The following is a 19,448-nucleotide window of genomic DNA, read 5'->3' on the forward strand; positions in this document are numbered from 1 at the left end:
CTCCAATGGTTTCATTGGATACTGACACCAAGACGTGGAGCATATGACTTGATCAATAATATCGAAGGCAGAGAAACAGAGGATCGTCACCGCAAGATATCAGTTGCGCGTCGCAACCTCAGCGGGATGCTCTTGACCATTCTACTCCACAGCTCATCTACAATACCTAGAGCAGGCCAAAGCAATGAGCTAGTCTCCTGGAATCGATCAATGGTGAATCATGAGCTACCTATGTTTTACTACTCACAGATACATATTATCATTTGCAGCAATAAAACATTGTCTGAGCTAGCTGCGGTTTAAACGAAGATGGGCGGAACGCAACACAACAAGACTCTGACAAAGGCGCAGCATAGACTATGATGAAAGAGGGAAATGGGACTATTTTAAATTGAGCAAGATGGTGGTTTTTATGTTGCTCTTGCTGAAAAAAAAAAACACTTATGTACATTCTGACAAGAAAAGTGATCGTCCTTTATGAAAGCTAGAGAATCAATCTCAATTTCCAAAACATACTGGTTTGCCACGGCCAACGACAATAATGCTCCATTGCCCATGATTTAGCGTGGCCTCACGAAACGAACTGTCACATTTATGCAGGGCCGCTGTAGTGAGCAGCAGCCTTGGGGTTGATGACCTTGTTGGGGTTGATGCCGACAGTGGCCCAGGCAAAGATACCATCATCAACACTGTCACCGAGGTAGACGTACTGAAGGACTGGGTCCGAGGTGGCAGCCTCTTGAGCCATGATACCATCTTTCGAGTTGACTGTGAAGGCCTGGGTGTTGGTGCTGTAAGGCGAGACCTCGTCGACGGCTTGGTTCAGTGTCTGGTCAAAGAAGAGCTGGCCGACCTGAGCGACATGTCCGCCACCAATGGTGCCGTTGGCGAGGGTGGTAGCATCGATGTGGGCCATGACTAGTAAGCGAATTAGAGAACTGTATTGACTAGACTGGAACGGTGGGATACTCACTGTGAATGTGGACGGCACGGCCAGTGTAGTGTCCAGGCATGATGGCATCAAAGGACAGAATACCGTCATCGTCGCTGAACTGGATACCACGGAGGGCAGTGTTGTAGAAGCTGTCGGGATCGTTGGGGTTGCCGTTACCACGGGCCTGGACACCACCGTAGACACCAGTGGAGTTGCAGTACCAAGCTTCAAGCGCAACGTTTGAGAGGGGCTCGCAGGTGGTCGTATCGATGAGTTGCACGTCGAAAGTCAAAGGGACACCGGGTTCGGCGTCAGTGATGTCCTGGCGAACAAGCTCGCCAGAGACCCCTAGGCATATTAGAGTGGTTCATTAGAAGATGGTATGATAGCAGCAAAGCAACTTACAGTAGGGACCCTCAGTCACCTGGATATGATGTCAGTAATGATTCAATGCTGTGGATTGATAAGAGCAAAACATACCTGAGGCTGCAGGATACAGGAATTGTCGGAGCCGAAGATCTCCTCGGGGGTAGAGTCTGGGGTGACCGTCTTGTTGGAGTGGTGGCTGGTGAGGAGAACGTCACGGAAGCTGCGCTTCTCCATACCGCGCTTCTCACGGAGCTTGGAGAACTTTTCGATACGAGCATCGACCAGCTTGGAGTCGCGGGCCTTGATGCTGGCCTCGCAGGACTTGAGCGAGCGGTACTCGGGGTCGGCCTGCCAGGCAGCGCGAGCGGCGATTTCAGCCTCAATATCGGCGCCGGGGTGGGCCATGACACCTCCCATCAGGGAGGTTGCCAGCAGGGCAACTGTGGAGAAGTAACGAGCCATGGCTGATGGTTGATCGACGTTTGAGACAGAAACCAAGATATCAGAAGTGGAATGCTTCGACCGTTGAGAACGTGTCACAAAACGAAGGCACGGGATAGCGTGATCGACACTCTTATAGCTCACGTTCAACGCTTGAGAGGCCGGGCGGTTAAAGTCCTCCTCGCGGTGGAAAGCCCGTCCATACTCTATTAGAATCGCGTACCAGCGGACTGGTCTTCCATAGTACATGTAACCTTATCCCATTGACGTTGCGGTCTTGAGTGGAGCCGGGCTATCATGCTTTCCATTGTATGAGCCGACGTAACTGTGAGCGCCCGATTGCTTTTCTTGCCTTCCTGTATAGTCATTCTCCGCGCGGCTAGACTTTGCAACGAAGACCTCAAAATAGAGTCAAAGTGATCGATGATTAGGTATACTCATTCACGACCTCGTGCTGCATAGTCACTCCTGCCGGACAACTTTGGCCGACCGGGATGTGGGTTAAACTCATTTGACTATAAACAGATCCCAGTTGACGTGCATACACGTGCCGAGATACCATGTGTTGAATCACCCGAATTCTTTGAAATGATTCCGTTCCCATAGGCTCGTTTGTTGCGAGCTGACTATTTGGGCTAGGGCTGCGGCTTGGGGTAGGGCGCCGCAACTGACGCGTCCTTTCTTGGCGTTCACTTAAAAGAGGCAGGACATCAGTATAACTTGACCGTAAGTTTAGCCTCGATCGTGAACGTCCAGGCTCCAAGGTGCATTCTTGGCTGCGAATAAATTGCGCCAAGTCCTTTCACTGTTACATATTTGTTGAACTTGAGACTTGATGGCAAGCGCAGGATGGCCGCTGGCTAAAGGCCTTCCACGATTCTGCCCTATCTACTCTGTACACAGCATTCGTACCGGAAAACAGCGATAAGCGAAATACACTTGTTCATAAAAGTGACTTGGTTCATCCGCCGCAGGCAGTATGCTAAATTCAAGATTTGCGATTTAGAGTCACAGCGCTGCCTAATTGAGGAGGTCTGTTCATATATGTACGTAAAGTATCATCAACCACACACTCGGATCCTCGCCGCGGAGCCTCGCCGGTCAGCGCTCTCCAGCTTTCGGGCGGTCTTGAGAATCTGTGATATGCTTTGGTACTTCTTGATTGCAGCGTCCATGCATTTCGCTGGCTGGGTACCTCCTGGGTCTTCTGTTTGGAATTATCGAGTGTGGTTCAGCATATTTTGCCTCATACAAAATTTAAGTTGACTATGATCAATTGCAGGATGCTAATAACAAATTGTCTTAGTAGACTCAAAAGACAATATTTGACATTAAATTCCCTCTAGATGTGTCTAGGTTGGCCACTCTTTGAACAAGCAAAAATGGCCAAACTCGTTACAAATTCAAAAACGACGGACAGAGAGTAAACTTCGAAGCTTTTGGGACTCAATGGTAGATATAGTGTGCAGGTTCCGGATGTTACCTTCCAAGACATTTTCTAAAGCTTGTTCAACATTTGATCAAGTCTTGCCTCTTGCCAAACAGAGCCGACATGAAAAGAAACCATGAAGAGAGGTACCCACGGTTGCCATGATGTTTTTAAAGCGATTGCCATTGTCCATGTAGGTAGGTCATGCAGGCCCTCGCAGTCACAAGCTTGAATGTTTACATACGCGGGTGAAGAGTCTGCTGACATTGAATATATTCTGATCACGAAAAGTGCGAAACTTAAGGACAAATTGGCCAATTTACTAGGCAGTAGTACTATCAATCGTAATAGTTCTGCACTTTCAATCCTTTGAATTCGAAAGCAGTCCCCTCGCGCTTGTCCAATACAGTCTTATGGTGAACATCCTTGACTCGGGCACGCACATACTCAACACCACTTGGAACTGGCCTGCTCAAGTCTTTGTCCTCGTCCGTCAAGAGGCCAAGGCGGTCAAGCACTGGGGATGGCACAGGGCGCATTGGTGTATGATCTCCAGGTCGGCTGAAATACAGCAGACCTAGGCGTGGAATATTCATCTGATCCTTCGGTGGGGTCACGACGCGGTGAATAGTGGACTTGATGAATCCTATCAAGCGTTAATATTGATCAATGATAGAGGATGTGACCATGGCTTACCCTTTGTGAGAAAGGACAAGGTATCTGCGGCGTTACAAGTGATGCCCCCATCAACTGGTCGAACATACTTCCACTCGCCCTCGGGAGTTCGGATTTGTAGTCCGGCAACATGCTGCGAGAACAATAGAGTCAAACTACCAAAGTCGGTATGTCCTCCCTTGGAATAGGCCTGGGCCTTGTCCCACTCCTCCTGGCTTCTAACATTATAGATCATGTAGCGCAGGTGATCATCAGACTCATCGGTGTATGCGTGTGCGTCCGACAAATAGTCCTCGGGCAGCTCAAGAATGATGGAAATCAAAACAAAGAGTTTGTTGATGACCCTTTCCCACAAGTCGCGATGGAATTGCGCAATCTCATCATAATTCTCTTCCACAACTCTGTGTTTTCCAATATCTCTGTACGCGGAGATAGCTTTTGGCACGTTGAGCTGTATCATGTCAGCCATGGAATTCGCCCATGAATTTGCAAGAATTACCATTTCAATGTTCTCCTTGACTCCCGTGTCACCAATCCAGCGCGAGTTTTCGCGATACCCAAAGTACTCGCCCTCGGAAAAATTGCAAGGAAACCTTCGCTTCTCCTCTAGAGGCTCCTTGAAGAAAGTGTTTCCAATGCTGAACTGGCGGAGGACGCGCTCATCTTCAATCCCGGTGTTGACGACGGACCAGAAACCAACTTTGGTCACTGCTTCGTAGAGCTGCTTTGCCAGTTCTTGTTTACCACCTGGCTCATCAAAACGTGACAGATCAATCTTGGGCAGGTCGGCCCAATCCAGGTTTTCTGAAGTCAACCTAGGCCGACTCCATGGTTTCACGAGCAGACTTTTGGCAGAAGCGGCAGCAACAGAGTCATCAAGTGCAATAGGTGCCATTCTGACGATATATTCAAATACAAGTGATTGAGACTTGTTGGTAGGGTCAAAGTTATAAAAGTCAATTCCGGATCGTGGAGAGGAACACTATGGTAAGATACTCAGCATATATGTCTAAACACACCCGAGGTTGCTTAAAAATGGTCGAGACACCCGGTTCATTGATGTTCGCCTCCGCCTCCGCAATGATCGGTAGAGCATCCCGAAGCAGCTGCGTGCAGTTGAGCATGATTGGCCCGATGAGTATATGACGTGCTTTCTGTGACAAGTGCGTGCTCGGCTTCAAGCGACCTCCCCGCCCCGCATCCCAAGTTGAGCGGCCGGCAGACTGTCCGACTCTGGTCGACCCCATTCCATAGAATCCTTCTGTTTCCCGACTACCGATGGCGTTATAGCTAATGCAGTGTAGGTATTATGCAGCCCCTGCTAGATTCGTCGACTTGAATATCTTGCAAGTCGCCAATCATAATCCTTATTCTTAGCTTTGACCACATCTCCGGGCCGGATTCAAGCCCATATCATCGGATGTATTGTCCCAGCAGACGTCCCACGCCATATTCAATACTATGTCGTGATGGTATGTGGATCATGTCAATACGGCGACAAGCGATAAGAAAGCACATACGCATTCAAGTATCATGTCGGTGAAAATGAAAGGAAAGTAGACTGAAAGTACTTATATTTTGACCATGGCATCCAGGGCTCATTCAATTCGATTTGGTTAAAGTTTTTGTATTTGATTTCGCTTCTTATAACGTCAACAATGACCGCCAAGGCTGAAGCCAAGACATTGGCCAATGGTGTTTCAATACCCGAGCCGGTGGATGATTCAGGTCGTTCCTCTCACTCTGGCATTCAAGTGACGAACAAGGCCACTGAAAAGCAGATCATTCGAAAGATTGACTGGTGGCTCGTTGGCTTCTATTCCGCGGTTTACATATTCCGTGTGATCGACTCAGCCAACTACTCGAATGCCGCAATCATCAACCTGGAGAATGGCACAGGCATCAAAAAGCAACTCCGACTAGACGCCAGTCAATGGGCATGGACCTTATCCATTTTTTCATACAGTTACCTAATTTTTGAACCGCCAAATACACTGCTTTTGAAGACTTTCCGTCCTTCACGATGGATGTTCGTCCTCATCCTCGGCTGGGGCATTTCGGCCTGCTCATCGTCCGCAGTAATGGATTTCAAGGGGATGATGTGCGCAAGATTTGCTATCGGCTTAGCTGAGGCTGGTTTCTTTCCAGCCGTTCTTTACCATGTAGTATGGTTGGAGTCCAGGAATGCTCTTATTGTTGTAGCTGCTGACCAAAAAAACCAGAGTGCTTCCTGAAGTAACACTTCTTCAAGATAACTCCAACTTCCATTATCACGACATAATCATGAGAGAGTTATTATGCATATAACTCTAACATTGCTCATAGATGGCATTCTGGTATAAACCGAAAGAGCTTCCGCAACGCGTTGCAATATTTTACTCGGTAGGACAACTATCTAGTGCTCTCAGCGGGCTCCTCGCGTATGCCATTGGATTCATGGTAATGCCCCTGTTCTGTATCAGAGAGTGACATATGATAACACATTTTTAGGACGGATTAGGCGGTCTTGCAGGATGGAGGTGGCTATTTCTGCTGGAAGGCCTCCCCGCTATTATCTTGGCATTCGTGGCCTTATTTTGGCTCCCAGACTACCCTGAGACTTCCAAGATACTAACGGAAGAGGAACGTAGCTACGTTCAAGGACGATTGGGCAAGTCTGCGCCGTCGGGAAAGAAGGGTCATTGGGATATCGCCACTCTAAAGGTTCTGTTCAAGGACCCCACTCTCTATACATTTTCGATCTTCTGGATCTGTCACGGCATTGGCGGCTTTGGCGTGGGATATGCTTTGCCTACAGTGATTTATGAGCTTGGATTCACGACAACATCAAAGTCACAGTTGATGAACATTGTAAGTCATATCGTCGGAAGGACCAAAAAAAAAAAAAAAAAAAAAAAAAAAAAAAAAGGAACATCCGTGCTGATGCGCTACGTTCAAGCCGCCTTACGTCGCTACGTTCCTCTTCCTTAACACAGTAGGCTACCTTTTACACAAGAAAATCATTAGGCCATGGACCACAGCTGTCGCGAGTAAGTAGAAAAACATGATGGCGTTTTACCGCCAGTACCAGGCTAATCGATAAACAGTCGAGTCTACAATCATCATCTGCTACATCATTCTAGTCACTGTCCCAAACGCAGTTGTCAAGTATCTTGCCTTGATCGTAGCAGTATCATGCGCCGGATCAGCGTACCCAGTAATATGGCCGGAACGCATTCGTGCCATTGATGGAACCGTAGCAGCAGGCATCGGCATCGGATGGACCAATGCCATGGCCCAGTTCAGTGGTATCGTGGGGCCTCATGTATACAACACTAAATTCGGTCCCACGTACCGCGTATCGTACGTGATATGTCTCTGTTTCTTGGTTGTGGCCATCACAGCGATTCTGACATCGTGGTTCCTGGTTCATCGGAAGGATCGAAGGCGGGCAGAACAGCTGGAGGAGTAACAGGAAAATCCCTGCTGCCTTTGAATTTGAACCTCCAGTCCATTCTCATAACTCATGAAGAATCACCTGAGATACAACATTTCCCGAGCTTCCCCCGGAACAGATTCAAGTCAACAAATACGATTCTGATATAGCTACTGAAGCAGTGGTGTCTCTTCATTGCTCCCTGCCTGCTCTGAGCTGCCGTGACCTTCATCTTTGCCATCAGGGTATCTCTCAATAGCCTTCTCTCTCAGGATCCAAGCTGCCGATAGTCCAGCTCCGGGGCCCAGTAAAATGGAGAGCACGATGAATGCCAATGACACTAGCACTCCAGCCTCGACCAATATCCAGTACAACACAGTGAGGACAATGATGACAGCGTCAATCTGAATGATACGAATTGTAGCCCTCGTCATTTCCCTGCTGTCGTCTGGACTGAAAATGTTCCAGACCAAGACACCGTGGGCCAGCACCGAGCACAAGATTGGCACCACGTAGACCCCGACAAGAGGCCACCGTCGGGATTCCAAGTGATAAGGCTCAGGGTCAATAACAGAGTTGACCCCCACTACCTTGACCGCGTACCGTATCGCCGCAACCCATATCGGGAAGAAGAGCCACACAGCAATACTGATCGGGTGGTTCAAGATCAGCATCGCCAGGCTAGGAACTACGAAGCCCAATGCAACAGCGATCGGAATGGCCCAAGCCTCGACCTGGCTCGATAGACAGCGGACCTCTCGGTCCAGATCCGAGTCGTCCTCTCGGAGCCTCTCAGCTCTGGCAGATTCCCTTGCCGCCTGGACGTCCTTGGCCCTTCTCAGGAAACTCGGGATGATGACAAAGTCCCAGACTAGGGCGCCGCCGATGAGGTTGAATACGAGCCAGGGGAGTGTGGGCTTGGAAATGACACGGCTCGGCTTGTTGCACAGTCGTGCCGACTCGACCAGGCTAACGGATAGCAGGGCTGCCACAAAGCTCAGGATGACTGCCATGCGGGCAAAGGAGCGGACCGAGGCGTTGGCGAACTGGAAGAAGCTGACAAGGAAACAGGACGGCGGCCCAATGACGTGGATACGCGAAAGGCCCTGCATGCGTGCGTGTGCCCGGCACTGGGAGTAAAGGGCTGGCACATCATAGTCCGAGTGTAGAATTACCATGGCGACGGCGAGCACCGCCAGGAGGCTCGGCACAACAAGTAGCCAAGGGAGGCGGAGGCGGAGTATGAGGGGCCGGTGAGTGCGCTTTGGGCGAGAATGTTCCATCTTTGGTGTATTTGACGCTGCCAAAGGAGATGCGATTAGAGTCTACGAGGTGTATCTAGGTATAAAAGGTGTGGGCAAAGGTGGAAAAGCGTCATGGGAGTCGAGGTGTTGATGAACTGGAAGTCAATAAATTTGGTCGCTGATTGTGGTTAGGCGCGTGCTGGCGTTACTAGTACATCCGCCAAGCAAGGTCCGCCAGATGCAGCTGTCGCTCCTCTTGACGATATCAATTGACCAAGGTGCGAATTACAGTTGAATTCGACTGCAATTTCTCGCCTATACGCGACTTGTATATAGTTAAGTCGGCGCATCGTAGATGCAGATACCTCTACCTTGGGGCTCTAAAGTGTCAGATGCTACGCAATCTTCCGATGTTTCCTCGTTTAAATTTATCAAACGCAGCACAAGAACCGTATTAATGAGCCACCTTCTGCAGCATTCATCTCGCATGCCCATTGACCGGCCCCAGCTCACTTTCTGAACACACATATTATGCACGAGGTTGCCATGTTTGATTCGTCATCATCATGTAGTGTGTCTTTCTTGGTAGTAACATTGTCACTTGGCTGATCGATCGCCTGCAGCCAGCGTCAACATAGGTACAGTATTTTGTACATAGTATTACACGGGATCTCCTTCATTTTCACCTCCATTTATGCCCTAAGCTTCTTTATTATTCGCTCCCTGACCACTCTGCTGGCAACTTTTCCGCCATGCTGTAACGCAATGGCTCCCACGATCGCGTAGAGCGCTCCCGACATGACGATTGAGATACCCGAGGCCTTCAGACTTTCCGGCTGTTGATAGTTAGCATTCCGATGACTCTCACGACCTTCCCATTCTTGTTGAAGGGCTCACCTTTCTCGGCTTCCACCTCACCACTGTGCTGATTCTTGTTTCGACAGCCAACCGCCGCATCTTTTCCAAGTCGAAGACGGAATCCGGTAGCTGATGGCTCAGCCGGTCTGCCCTGTCCAGCATATCGCTCTGAAATGGTTCTCTGCGTTCTCCGAAAAGATCCTTCTCCATTGTCTTCTCCCCAAGTGCTCCTGCGTTCTCGCTGAGAATACTTTGCATGGCCTCTGTAACGGCAATTTGCCTGCCCAAGTATGCCAAGCGGTCATTGAAACCCCGACGGCCCTGGTCGAAAGATTTGTGCGTGATGGCAAGCCATTTAAGCTCATCGGGAAGCAATCGCTCACCACCATTGCCCAGCAGGTTGTTTAGGGCGTCGTCGAGTTTCGCCGGATCTTCGTTGACAGTCCAAACAGAATTTTTAGGGTTTTTGGTAATATGAGGCGAAAATGAGGCCTTCATCCGCTCGGGTGTGCGTGCCCATCGACGGAGTTCTTCTGCCGGAGACGGAGATGGGGCAGCATGCTCTTGCGACCGGGGTTTCGAGGTTGAGAAGGGCGCCACTGTCGAGATCAAGGGCCGCAGTGCAGAGGAGCAGGAGACTGACGAGGTTTTACAGCTCCGAAGGGTCTGGCTAGTTAGCCTCCTAGCCGAGCTCGAAACGCTGGGAGACATTGTGTTGGTTGCAGATCACAAATTGACAGGTCGTGGATCGTGATGCCTTCGCTGTTCCTCAAGGCGAGCGAGAGCTCTTTGCGACAGGGAAATTTTTGGGGAACTCATGCCGATACTGCTAGATGCGCTGTCACGTGGTGCCGGACCGCTAGGCCTGACGGAGATCGGTACAGGTAATGTAGCGAGGGTAGCTGGAACCACTGCACGAATGCACTATGAGTGGGGTACGTACCATTTTCGCCAAGGTAAAGTGCTTAGCAAATTAGTGCTTAAAACCCCTGCAGCTTCCCCAGCTTTGACGCGACTGAACCGCGACTCGGCGCGGGCTTGATAACTTATTCCAATTTGGCACTCGCTGCCGGTGGGCGATTGTCCGTTGCTATTGCTTTTCGTATAGTAATGTTTTGCCTGGCCTCTGCTTCAATTCAATTGCCTGTCTTTCTTGGAATGATGGCTCGTTGCTCAACACCAACCCCCAACCATGGCGACAACTTCTAGACCCTTACCCGAAGCTGGCACAAGCGCACTTGTCGCTGAGCTTGCCCAGGTCCTTCCCAAAGGCGCCAAGTTTACAGCATACCACATATCGACGCCCCCAACCATTTCTGAACCATTGTGTTACGCCCCAGCGAACCCCCAGACACAAGATGGCGGCAGTATGTCCCAGAAGAATCTCCGAGCGAGAAAACCGCTCAAGACGTATTGCGAGAAGCACTTCCTAGCTATTGCCATATGTCCATTGGGGTCCACTGAGCAGGTCCTGGCCTTTGCGCTAGAATTGTACATTTATACAACAGCTCACTCAAGCATCTTGTTCGTTGCAAAGGCAGACTCGACTGGGTACTTGGGTCTTTTGAATCTGCCGAAGGGCATGCCTTCGCCAATCCGAGAGGTCACAACGGCATTCATCTCCTACCTCGTCACGAACCGCGCGCGCAAAGGCATTCAGTTTGTCGTCAACCTCTTCGCACGATCGCAGTCGCAGTACCTCTTCCCTGGAAGCGTCAAGAATGGTGGAAAACATATCCTAGATGATCGTGGCTTGGTCAAGTGGTGGTGTCGGGTGCTGAATCCCTTGCTCGAGAATCAGACTGCGCACGCACAGAAAAGATGGAAAGACATCCAAGGTTACCTGATCATACCTGGTCTGGATGGCTATGAGACTCGCGCCTTCCTGCCTCGTACCGCAAACGCTACAAGGAATTGGGCTCTGGGACATCCATTGGAGCGTATCTCTCCTTATATTTCTGACCCTGTCATGTATGGGAGCAACATCCCAGCACGATGTCTAATACCGACGTATCCGGACGACCCCAAGGCCAGATTTGTGGAAGAGCTCGAAGAGGCCACGGCAGAGAAAGCAAAGCTCGCTGGAGGCTGGAAAACGCCGCGAAGCCTAGAACAATTCTGGGAGATGATGGCCTTTCGACAAGAGTGTTCTAGTGGAAGGCTGACAGGGTTCATATGGCTTGTCTTTGATCCATATTCATTGCGCCGACCATCTACGAATATGGGAGACTCAGCTCGCGGTACTGCCACGGCTGTTAGTGCTCAATTTGGACAACCTCCGCGACTCCTAACTCCTGAGCCAAGCCAAGGACCGTTGGAGGCCATGGTGATGCCTTCATTGCACGCAACACCTATCAAACCCATGAAATTGAATGAGGACAAGAACAAGGAGAAGAAGAGAGCACTCAAAGGTCGTATCATTCCACGCGAACCTAGGGTCAAGACTCATCAGCGGGCTCATTTTCCCAAGCAGACGGAAACAGCATATTACTCTTGGCCCGAGGAGGGAAGGGGCCAAGTGATACTTGACGAATCTGGATACACTCGAGCCGTAGAACTCCTGCTGCATCTCGAATTCGGCACTCTGGCGCATGCCATCAGCAGTTCCGCGCGGTGGGATAGAGAAGTGAATTTTGGCAGGGATTGGAGCTTGACAGCCATTGGAAAACGCGAATTATCGCTTGAACAAAGAACCAGCGGTGCTGGCCAAGCTGTGAACGACATTTCTAGCATGATCAAGAAGAAACGCCCCGTGGATGATGCAGCATTTGAGGAGTCAAATGCGCCTAGGCCCGAAAGCGCTGCGGTGAATACTCTTAGTGCTGGATTGGTCAGGAAGAAGGCAAAGACTACCAACGACGAACCAGCATCTTTGCCGCCGAGTATGGAATCTACAAAAGTGAACACGCTAGGATCTGGATTGATCAGGAAGAAACCAAAGCCAGCTTCAGGTTAAGACGCGGCATCAATGGTCGACACCTGCAAAGTGTACTTGAATGTTTTTTTTTTCTTTACCTAGCATAGGCGCTGGTGGATTCTTTCTGGACAGGGCTTGAATACTTCATACAAAGGGAGAAAGTTCTATTTGCGCAAGATCAGTAATGGTTTATGGCATGATTATTGGTCTTTCAAGAAAGCTCTCTCCCGTGACTGTCCCGCTGACTTTTCGGTGCTCCCTCCAAATACCCTTCGTACATCTGCTACAATACTGTATTCTGCAAAATATTCGCACAACAAAATGGACCTCTTAGTCTATCTTGAGCCAGTGTATGTTCACCGGTGTGATGGGCTCTTTCCCGCTCAAGACTGACATAATGTTCCGCATTGCCAATTCTTCAAAGCCAACATGCGTCTCAATAGTACCACCAGCATTATGGCAAGTCAGCAACGCCCTGTCGCCCGTAAACGCCCTTAGCCTCTCGTGAATCCGGGGCTCATCAGAATGAACATCCAGAGCGATGCTACTGAGCTTTCCTTGCTCTAGGGCATCTGCGAGCGCCTCCTCATCAATAAGGCTCCCGCGTGCCACATTGACAAGTCGAGATCCAGATTTGAACCATCTCAAGCTCCTTTCGTCGATGAGCGGCCCACCACTACCAGAAGGAGCACAGAGAACCACACAGTCGCTCGCCGTACACAGCTCCTCTAGGTTGGTGCAAAATCGTGCCCCGAAGCGGGCTTCCAGCTCGTCCGCCTTACGTTCGACATCATAGTAGAGTATGTTCATTCCGAAACCTGACCCCATCCGGCGTGCGATCTGCTGTCCAATGTTGCCCAGTCCGACTAAGCCTAGTGTCTGTGATCTCAGGTTCCGACTGTGGGCCGTTGCCGTCTCGTGGCACGTTTGAAACTGCTGTGAGTCGCCGCTACTTGCCGAGGAGATACTGTAAGGCAACGCGCGAAACGTCGAAATAATCATGGCCACCGCGAAATCCGCCACGGCCTCGGCGGCAGCGAGGCCACCATTACAATATACGATGCCACGCTTAGCGAGCGATTTTGTGTCTGCCCACTAGAGAATTTTTGCTATCAGCCATTGTAGTCTCGGATTTGCCTAACAATCAAGAAAACCACCTATGCTTCCACGATTATCGTCTATCGATTCAGACATATCATATCCTCGTAGCATAGGCTAAGATATTGAAACTGTCTGGTAAACTCGACTTAAATACATGGTGGACATAAGGAAACGGCTACTAAATACTCACGTCAAAGCCGGCTCCGGCGCTCGCAAAGACGCGCACGCTCGGCGGCAGCAGGGATATAAGTTCCTCGTCCCACTGACCCATCTCTCCGCCGGTGCCCCAAAACGGGCGGAAGATAGCAGCAAAGTCGCCCCATCGCCTCTCTGTAAGGGCGCGGATGAACTCGGGGCGTTGACGCTCAGCTGCTGACGGCTGCACAACTGTGAAAAGCGACGAGAATAGCCGAAAAGTGTCCGGGTTATATTTGACGGCGTCTCCGATGTGCAGCACGACCGGCTTGGTTAGCGAGAGAGACGCAGCAGAAACCGGGGGCAGTGGCGGCGCGGGGGAACCGGAGCGCGGGGTCGCGCTGATTGGAGTGCCCGGAGGCATGGGGGTGTTGACTGGCTCTGCCATTGTTCTCAAAATTTCACTTTCTCTTTTACACTCAGATACCGAGCGCGTGTGTCTGATACTCGCAGTAATCGACAGTCAAATTCCAAAGCCTCTATCATGGGGCGGGTCATGCGAACAGATGGGTCACGCTCTAGGCTAGGGATTGATGTACTCCCATGCGAGATCAAAACAAGGTACAGATTCAATACACACATTGATTAGCTACCTACAGACGGGAAATGGATCAACGTTGGGCCCAATATGACGCATGCATGGCCCGATAAGTCACATACCTACACTACACAGTAAAAATACGACAACCAATCTGTGCCTGTGCTTCACCGCCCAATTGTCTCCCAATTGATGGACCACGGGAAAAGGCATTTTGGTTTCGCCATTCGTTTTATTCTCTGTTTAGATGTCTTGCATCTTCGGCCACCTCTTTCTTTCTCCCTTCATTGCCTACCTACCTCATCACAGTTGTTGTAAAATGCTCAGCACCACATATATTTCAAAAGTTCCTCAATTTTGAAAGAGTCGCAAATACTATTTAATTCTTTATACTGCTCAAATTTAGGTCTGTAGGCAGATGGTAGCAAGTTGCAAGGCGGCTACCCGAAATGTTGCCTACAAGTAGACAGATTTGGTGTCGCAATTGTGCAAATTGCTCAGGACGCTGGTTTGCACTCTCGTCCATTCGTCTCCATGGCCGTCAGCTCCTCATCTGATTTGCGGAATTCAAGTTTTCTCCACCACTCGATGTCATCCCCCTCAATCGTCATGACCAAATATGCCATTTGGTTACCCTCCAAATCCTGCAACTTGCCATTACTTTCCTTACTTTCATCTATCTCCCCGTAGAGCTCGGCCCACTTCGCCCTCGAGTATATCTTCACAGGAGCTCTATAGGTTGCCGTTGCCGTTATCACGATGGCGGAAGGGGTTTGCTTGGCTTCCATAATCATGTCGTCCAGCTCGGATATCGGCCCAGCGAGACTAAGCAGTCTCCTTGTTGTCCTATTGTAACCATACCAGATGGCTATCCATAGCGGTGTAGTTCCATTCACAAACTTTCCGTTTCCTAGGTGAATGTTAGGTATTCCGCCATGTTCAAGGAACAAGTAGTCCACCACCTCATCGTGGCCTCCTCCGGCAGCGATATAGAGGCCGGACGACATAATTGGGGCTACGCGATGCGACAAGTGGTTCACGTCGACCTTTCCATATTTCGCGGAAAGTAATCGCAACATAGCGAGTGAGCCAAACCGACAGGCCCAGAAGAACACATCACCGAGGATTTCATCGCGTTGTTCTCGGAGTGTTGGTGATAGAAGTCGAGAGCTTGGGTGCAAAAAGACATCACCCAGAAATACAAACAGTGCTTGATTCCCCTCGCTGTCGTTTTCAACAGATGTTAGAATGCCATTCATCAAGGCATGTAGAGTTTGATCCTTGAGCGTACGCCAGTTGTAGTCTCCATTTTCGGGATTTCGGCTCTCGATGTATGGAAGAAGGGTTTTCAAAGATTCCCACCGTCCTACACTCAGGGCTCGACAAAAAGCAGCTTCAATGGCATCCTTTCTCAAATCCGTCAGAGCAACCATGGTCGCTTCGTCAAATTTGTTGCGGTCCAACCGAGGATACTTGCCAAGTTCAAGAACTAGATCAAGCATGTCAATCTCCTCGCTTTGAGCAGCCGCTTCGAGTGCCAGGGGTGTTGCCAAACTGGAGGAATCAATCTCCAACTCCTGCGCTTTGAACAAGAGGGCTTTGGCGCAAGCAATGCAGCCACTACCCGCCGCAAACTCGAATGCGTTCGTGCCTGGGTTGCGCTCCTCACAAGACGTTTGTCTAATAGTCAAGTCTGCGCCCTGACCAAGAAGGTATCGGACAACTTCTGGCTGCTTCTTGAAGCAAGCACGCATGAGAGGCGTACCGCCCAAGTCGTCGGGGGTGTCAGGCGGTAATTGGGCTTCTTCAACAAAGACTTTGACGCAGTCCAGGTGGCCCTGCGCTGCAGACACATGTAGCGGTACGAGTGATAGATCATCGCCATCAGCCTTGACAGCAGTCGGCTTAATCCCTTGGCTGAGAAGAAATCTGATGATGTGCGCCTTTCCCTTGAGAGCCGCCGCCCACATCATGTCCAGTGAATGATCTGGCGCTTCAGCCAAGAGTTTCTGAAATGCGTCTACTTGGCCCGACTCGCTCTGTATGGCCCAAATTCTCCTCTGCACGATTAAATCTTGACCCATCGAATCGTACCAGTCTGGATCGCTCATGTAGAGCTCGTTTGGCGGCCATTGCGACCAGACCTGATCTTCTGGAACCTCGGGATTGACCTCGTGAGGGGTGGGCCAATACTCTTCGCCGTTGATGGTAATCTTCGATAATCTAGTAGGCAGATTCATTGTCATCGACTTGTTGTCTGTCTGGATCCTACGCGAGAGTAAACACAATGAAACTAGGCATTTATAAAGCCATGATCAACCATTATCTGTGACTGTGCCGCTTCAGTGTGCCTGATAACCCTTCCGATGCAGCAGTTACCTCAAGGCGCAGGCCAACTCCTGAGTCCTACCCCACTTCGCCGCCTGGCAGGCAGCAAACTCTGCCTGATCTGCCGGTGCTGATCGCAAGTCTTGAAGCACATTTGAAGACTACAAAGAGAAAGGGGGAAAGGGGTAGAAGAGAAAAAACAATAGGGAAAGTACAGATTACGGTCGTCGTGGTTTGGTTACAGTGGTATTTGCCCTTGTATTCACACAAGCCATTTTCATGCATGGTGGGATAAAATAGACTTCAATTAGTGCCACCCTGTGCACATTAAGCTTTGCTATTCTGGCAAGCCAAAGATTTGCCTTTATGGCTGCTATCGTATCACCTAAGCTGACATTGAAACAAAGTTTGAGAAAAACAGAAGAGCATTTACTGCTCAGCATGCCTGGTGGCCAGCGACCTTTGCCAATGATTTAGGCCGTCATCTCCGCGTCATGCCATGAGCCCCATCGCATACACTTGGAGAGAACTTCCCATCATGAAAGAAAGCTGAACGATTCGGCCTAAAAGAGTAGATGAAGAAAGAAAGAAATGATTAAGAAAGGATATTATATCCGCGATATCGGGAACTGAGATTTAATAGCTAAAACCCCATCGATTTAATATCTCCATCTTTCCTAAAGTTTATAAGCTAGTCTTGCCTAGTCTTGCTTATAGGAACGAAAATGGCATTAGATAGATATGTCTGCACTCTTATCTCCGCGTGAACGCATTACTATGCGAAGCCGTATTCACCCTGTTCTCTGCTACATATTCACACGAGTACAAACTTAAATTCAGACCAGCCTAGAGGGTAAGCGCTGTTTTGTAGCGGTCGCCGCCTAAGTAACTAGGGCTGATTCTAAAATGTTCTGCGTTCCTAATAACGCAACTCACTGTGGGCGTAAAGGTATCATTTTGGCTTGATAGTATCGATATGGAACTATTATATCCAAGCCATGTCATCATCACAAGGCTGCAATCCATTACAGAACATCCTGTGACAGAGGATGGGGTATCTACTCAAGAAGAGAGGAGCTTCGCCTGTAAGAAGGTCCAATGTGCAAATATGCATCCCATCAAAATTTTGCCCAGCTGTGTGGGGTTTGGACTCTTTAATCGAATATCTCAGACACGGGAGTGCTTGTGAAAATATATCCCAGGTATTGGCTAGCGGTCATTGGCTTCAACAGGCTCAGCTGGTTCTGAGAGTACGCTTGCCTTAAGCGCCCGAATCCTTATCTCCATAACCTTGAAGCATGTTTCATCCGACGTCTGTTAATTTCATGTAGTCTTGACCAGGATTTTGTGTTACTAAACATGACGGGCCAAGCGAGAAAGTGCTTCATTCAGTGGATGTGGCACTAAGACGTTTAAGTCCGGGCCTAATTGTTGATCGTGAGCACCAAAATGGAGATTGGCTGCCACTATATAAACAATATCTCGTACGTACCTAGATATACACCCTAGTAAAAGACTGCTAAGTGGCCTAGCAGCTTCTTATATACTGCAAGGGCTTACTTCATGCTTTATTCTAGGTATGCTCTTACATTTAACACCATCTATGTCCTATGAGTGTAGACCTACGTCAGAAGAAGCGCTAAATCATGACGACCGTATTGACTTGAATGTTATAAGAAGATGGCTTCCTCGACATTTCTTTTTATTGTAAAGCTTTCCTCTCGGAAGTTCATGCGGTATCTACTGAGCCTTGAAGGACAAATTCTTTCGAAAAGAATACTACACAAAATAAGATGACGGGACCTGAAGCGGCTACCGACAACAAGCCAACCCAAGACCAGGGAATGGCTGCGTATGCGGCGCCCTCACTTTTCCAGCCTCACAACGCAAGACAGGCCATCCGAGATGCCCACGAGAGGAGAATTGGCCCAATTCTATGTGTCTATTATGGTATAAGCTCCGTACCATTGGCACGATTGTTGGCTCCATTCGGGTTTGATGCTGTTTGGATTGACTGGGAGCACACTTCGTGCAATATTGAAACCATGACCACGGTACGTTCAAGCTCTATTGCATACATCTCATGCTATAGAATTGAGAATTTCTAGATGGTTCATGAGACCATGTTTATGTCTGGGGGAAAGACGATCCCATTTGTTCGGTAAGTCTTGGCACTGAGGCCACGGGCCTAGACGCTTATCGATCGAACCGTTATTTACCTAGGTATCTATTCATTACAGTGTTCCTGGTCACGATCATGCAGCTATCGGTTACGCGCTCGATTGTGGCGCCAGTATTGTCATTCCACAAGTCGACACTGTGGCGCAATGCAAGCACGTTGTCTCGGCCGCCAAGTATGGTACTAAACAGAACGGCACCCGTTCAGCGCCCCCTTTCCGACTGATTCCCGGAGTAACGGACATGCCCATGCTGGGCGATGACCTACACAAGTCGGTCAACGATCAAGCCGCCATAATGATACAGATTGAGACCCTTGAAGGCATTAATAACCTCGACGCCATGCTCACCGAGTGCCCAGACGTCGATATCGTCTGGCTGGGCTCGCTTGACTGTCGTGTCAGCATGAACTTTCCCGCAAATATGGGGAGTAAGGCAACTCTCTACATTTTCCCAGGACGTTTGCGAACAAACTTTGATAATATGTGGTAACATTCTGCGATTAGTGGGTGGTGATGAACCGGAATGGATTGAGGCAGAAAAGAAGTTTACGGACACGTTGAAGAAGCATGATAAGCCACGCGGCGGTTTCGGTTTCGGTCCCGCTGTCAAGCAGAAGGCGGACCAGGGTTACTCATGTTAGTTATGAGATCTTCCGTTCTTATGCTCTTCTCCCCTTCACAAACTGGTTCGAAGTACGCTAACTTTTCTTCTTTCTTCTCCCCAGTGATTAGCTTCGATGCGGATATCGTTAAGCTGGCCTCATTGGGACAGAGCTTCCAAGAAACAAAGGCCCAAGTTGCATCTTGTATCAAGAAGTAAAATG

General features: G+C 49.4%; 10 protein-coding genes across 10 annotated transcripts; 4 read left to right on the forward strand and 6 right to left on the reverse strand.

Moving 5' to 3' along the window:
- Positions 1-592: 592 nt before the first annotated feature.
- Positions 593-1,765, reverse strand: PFICI_10713 (uncharacterized protein; the record flags this gene model as incomplete). Its single annotated transcript, XM_007839294.1, has 4 exons — positions 593-918; positions 974-1,282; positions 1,340-1,358; positions 1,415-1,765. 4 exons carry the CDS (start codon positions 1,763-1,765, stop codon positions 593-595), a joined length of 1,005 nt encoding a protein of 334 aa, XP_007837485.1.
- A 1,746-nt stretch (positions 1,766-3,511) lies between these two features.
- PFICI_10714 (uncharacterized protein) lies at positions 3,512-4,972 on the reverse strand (the record flags this gene model as incomplete). The annotated part of the gene is made up of 4 exons (XM_007839295.1): positions 3,512-3,819; positions 3,870-4,299; positions 4,348-4,830; positions 4,868-4,972. 4 exons carry the CDS (start codon positions 4,970-4,972, stop codon positions 3,512-3,514), a joined length of 1,326 nt encoding a protein of 441 aa, XP_007837486.1.
- Positions 4,973-5,506: 534 nt separating this feature from the next.
- PFICI_10715 (uncharacterized protein) lies at positions 5,507-6,082 on the forward strand (the record flags this gene model as incomplete). Its single annotated transcript, XM_007839296.1, has 1 exon — positions 5,507-6,082. One exon carries the CDS (start codon positions 5,507-5,509, stop codon positions 6,080-6,082), a length of 576 nt encoding a protein of 191 aa, XP_007837487.1.
- A 91-nt stretch (positions 6,083-6,173) lies between these two features.
- On the forward strand, positions 6,174-7,299 carry PFICI_10716 (uncharacterized protein; the record flags this gene model as incomplete). Its single annotated transcript, XM_007839297.1, has 4 exons — positions 6,174-6,287; positions 6,339-6,698; positions 6,787-6,877; positions 6,935-7,299. The coding sequence occupies 4 exons, from the start codon at positions 6,174-6,176 to the stop codon at positions 7,297-7,299; spliced, it is 930 nt and encodes a 309-aa protein (XP_007837488.1).
- A 134-nt stretch (positions 7,300-7,433) lies between these two features.
- On the reverse strand, positions 7,434-8,546 carry PFICI_10717 (uncharacterized protein; the record flags this gene model as incomplete). Its single annotated transcript, XM_007839298.1, has 1 exon — positions 7,434-8,546. The coding sequence occupies one exon, from the start codon at positions 8,544-8,546 to the stop codon at positions 7,434-7,436; it is 1,113 nt and encodes a 370-aa protein (XP_007837489.1).
- A 653-nt stretch (positions 8,547-9,199) lies between these two features.
- Positions 9,200-10,076, reverse strand: PFICI_10718 (uncharacterized protein; the record flags this gene model as incomplete). Its single annotated transcript, XM_007839299.1, has 2 exons — positions 9,200-9,343; positions 9,405-10,076. 2 exons carry the CDS (start codon positions 10,074-10,076, stop codon positions 9,200-9,202), a joined length of 816 nt encoding a protein of 271 aa, XP_007837490.1.
- A 481-nt stretch (positions 10,077-10,557) lies between these two features.
- PFICI_10719 (uncharacterized protein) lies at positions 10,558-12,321 on the forward strand (the record flags this gene model as incomplete). Its single annotated transcript, XM_007839300.1, has 1 exon — positions 10,558-12,321. The coding sequence occupies one exon, from the start codon at positions 10,558-10,560 to the stop codon at positions 12,319-12,321; it is 1,764 nt and encodes a 587-aa protein (XP_007837491.1).
- A 291-nt stretch (positions 12,322-12,612) lies between these two features.
- On the reverse strand, positions 12,613-13,966 carry PFICI_10720 (uncharacterized protein; the record flags this gene model as incomplete). The annotated part of the gene is made up of 2 exons (XM_007839301.1): positions 12,613-13,377; positions 13,574-13,966. 2 exons carry the CDS (start codon positions 13,964-13,966, stop codon positions 12,613-12,615), a joined length of 1,158 nt encoding a protein of 385 aa, XP_007837492.1.
- A 647-nt stretch (positions 13,967-14,613) lies between these two features.
- Positions 14,614-16,356, reverse strand: PFICI_10721 (uncharacterized protein; the record flags this gene model as incomplete). Its single annotated transcript, XM_007839302.1, has 1 exon — positions 14,614-16,356. One exon carries the CDS (start codon positions 16,354-16,356, stop codon positions 14,614-14,616), a length of 1,743 nt encoding a protein of 580 aa, XP_007837493.1.
- Positions 16,357-18,237: 1,881 nt separating this feature from the next.
- On the forward strand, positions 18,238-19,265 carry PFICI_10722 (uncharacterized protein; the record flags this gene model as incomplete). The annotated part of the gene is made up of 4 exons (XM_007839303.1): positions 18,238-18,498; positions 18,553-18,605; positions 18,685-19,052; positions 19,129-19,265. 4 exons carry the CDS (start codon positions 18,238-18,240, stop codon positions 19,263-19,265), a joined length of 819 nt encoding a protein of 272 aa, XP_007837494.1.
- Positions 19,266-19,448: the final 183 nt, after the last annotated feature.

This window comes from Pestalotiopsis fici (assembly GCF_000516985.1).
Source record: "Pestalotiopsis fici W106-1 unplaced genomic scaffold PFICI_Scf_8, whole genome shotgun sequence".
NCBI lineage: Eukaryota > Fungi > Ascomycota > Sordariomycetes > Amphisphaeriales > Sporocadaceae > Pestalotiopsis > Pestalotiopsis fici.